The 1,364-nt window shown below is 66.4% G+C and overlaps 1 protein-coding gene across 1 annotated transcript in view; it reads left to right on the top strand.

The window, feature by feature from the left end:
- UNCX (UNC homeobox) overlaps positions 1-1,315 on the top strand; it is an 11,257-nt gene extending 9,942 nt beyond the window's left edge. Inside the window, exons 6-7 of the mRNA XM_027768038.1 lie at positions 1-444; positions 645-1,315. The exon at positions 1-444 is cut by the window's left edge and continues 10 nt beyond it. Of these exons, the coding sequence (XP_027623839.1) occupies positions 1-444; positions 645-977 (777 nt within the window). The 3' untranslated portion in view covers positions 978-1,315. The remainder of the gene's footprint in view (positions 445-644) is intronic.
- The last annotated feature ends 49 nt before the right edge of the window (positions 1,316-1,364 follow it).

Below are 1,364 nucleotides of genomic sequence, written 5' to 3'. Positions count from 1 at the left end.
GACCCGCCGGCCCCCCCCCCCCCCGCCTCAGTAGCTAAGGTCCCTAGTTCGCACGCCCCTGGGTCCGGGGGTTCCGTGCCCGCACCTCCCGAGCCGCCTGCGCCTGGCACCTGCGACCCAGCCTTCTTCCCGAGCCAAAGAAGCGGCACCGGCCCGCAACCTCGGTTAGGCCGCCCTGCGGACAAGGACGGAGCCTCGTGCGGGCCGGGGGCGGCGGCAGCTACGGAGCGCAGCGCTGTGGGTCTACCCAAGGCTAGCCCGTTCAGCGTGGAGAGCCTGCTGTCCGACTCGCCGCCGCGCCGGAAAGCCGCCCCGACCAACGCTGCAACCGCCGCTGGGCTGGACTTCACGCCGGGGCTGCCGTGCGCGCCGCGGACCCTCATCGGCAAGGGCCACTTCCTGCTCTACCCCATCACGCAGCCGCTGGGTTTCTTGGTGCCGCAGGCTGCTCTGAAGGGTGGTACGGGTCCGGAGCCGGTGCCCAAGGATGCGCCGCCCGCGCCACTCGCGCCGCCCGCGCCGCCTGCACAGGCCAGCTTTGGGGCCTTTTCCCGGGGCTGCCGTGCGCGCCGCGGACCCTCATCGGCAAGGGCCACTTCCTGCTCTACCCCATCACGCAGCCGCTGGGTTTCTTGGTGCCGCAGGCTGCTCTGAAGGGTGGTACGGGTCCGGAGCCGGTGCCCAAGGATGCGCCGCCCGCGCCACTCGCGCCGCCCGCGCCGCCTGCACAGGCCAGCTTTGGGGCCTTTTCGGGGCCCGGCGTCGCTCCGGACTCGGCCTTCGCGCGCCGCAGCCCCGACGCTGTCGGGGGGGCCACCTGCCCTGCGGCCCCGCCGCCCCCACCGCTCTCGCAGTCTCCGGGGCCCGGCCCGCAGGCTCCCAGCCCTGCTGCGGAGCTGGCCACCTGCGGGGGCCCGGAGTCGGGCGCTGCGGCCGGACCCAGCCAGACGGATGGGGAGGAGGTGGACATGGACTGAGTGCAGCCGCGGCCAGGAGAGGCGCTTAGCCGGCCTGCGCCCGCTTGCTCAGGCTCCGACTCACACAACGAATCAGGTGATCGGCTCTAGAAACACTGCTTTTCCTCTTTTCTTTTGTTTTCTTCCTTTTATTATTTTTTAAAAAAGTAAACAGAAACGCTGGATCAATTCGGACCTAGGCAGCAAACGCAGGACTTGGGTGAGACCCTCCTCCTGAGGGAGCAAAAAGAACCCATATCCCCCACAAAAACCACAACAAGAATCCTCAGCCTTGTAAAATGCAAAAATGTCTAAGAATATTTATATATGTACCATTTTTGATAAATAAAGCTGGTCAAACGCAAGCTCTCGGGTCCATCTTTAAATTTCCGAGTGCCCAACCTGGCC

The sequence above is a fragment of the Tupaia chinensis genome, unplaced genomic scaffold (assembly GCF_000334495.1).
Source record: "Tupaia chinensis unplaced genomic scaffold, TupChi_1.0 Scaffold145208_1, whole genome shotgun sequence".
In the NCBI taxonomy this organism is placed as follows: Eukaryota; Metazoa; Chordata; class Mammalia; order Scandentia; family Tupaiidae; genus Tupaia; species Tupaia belangeri.
This window is presented reverse-complemented; position numbering and strand designations above follow the sequence as displayed.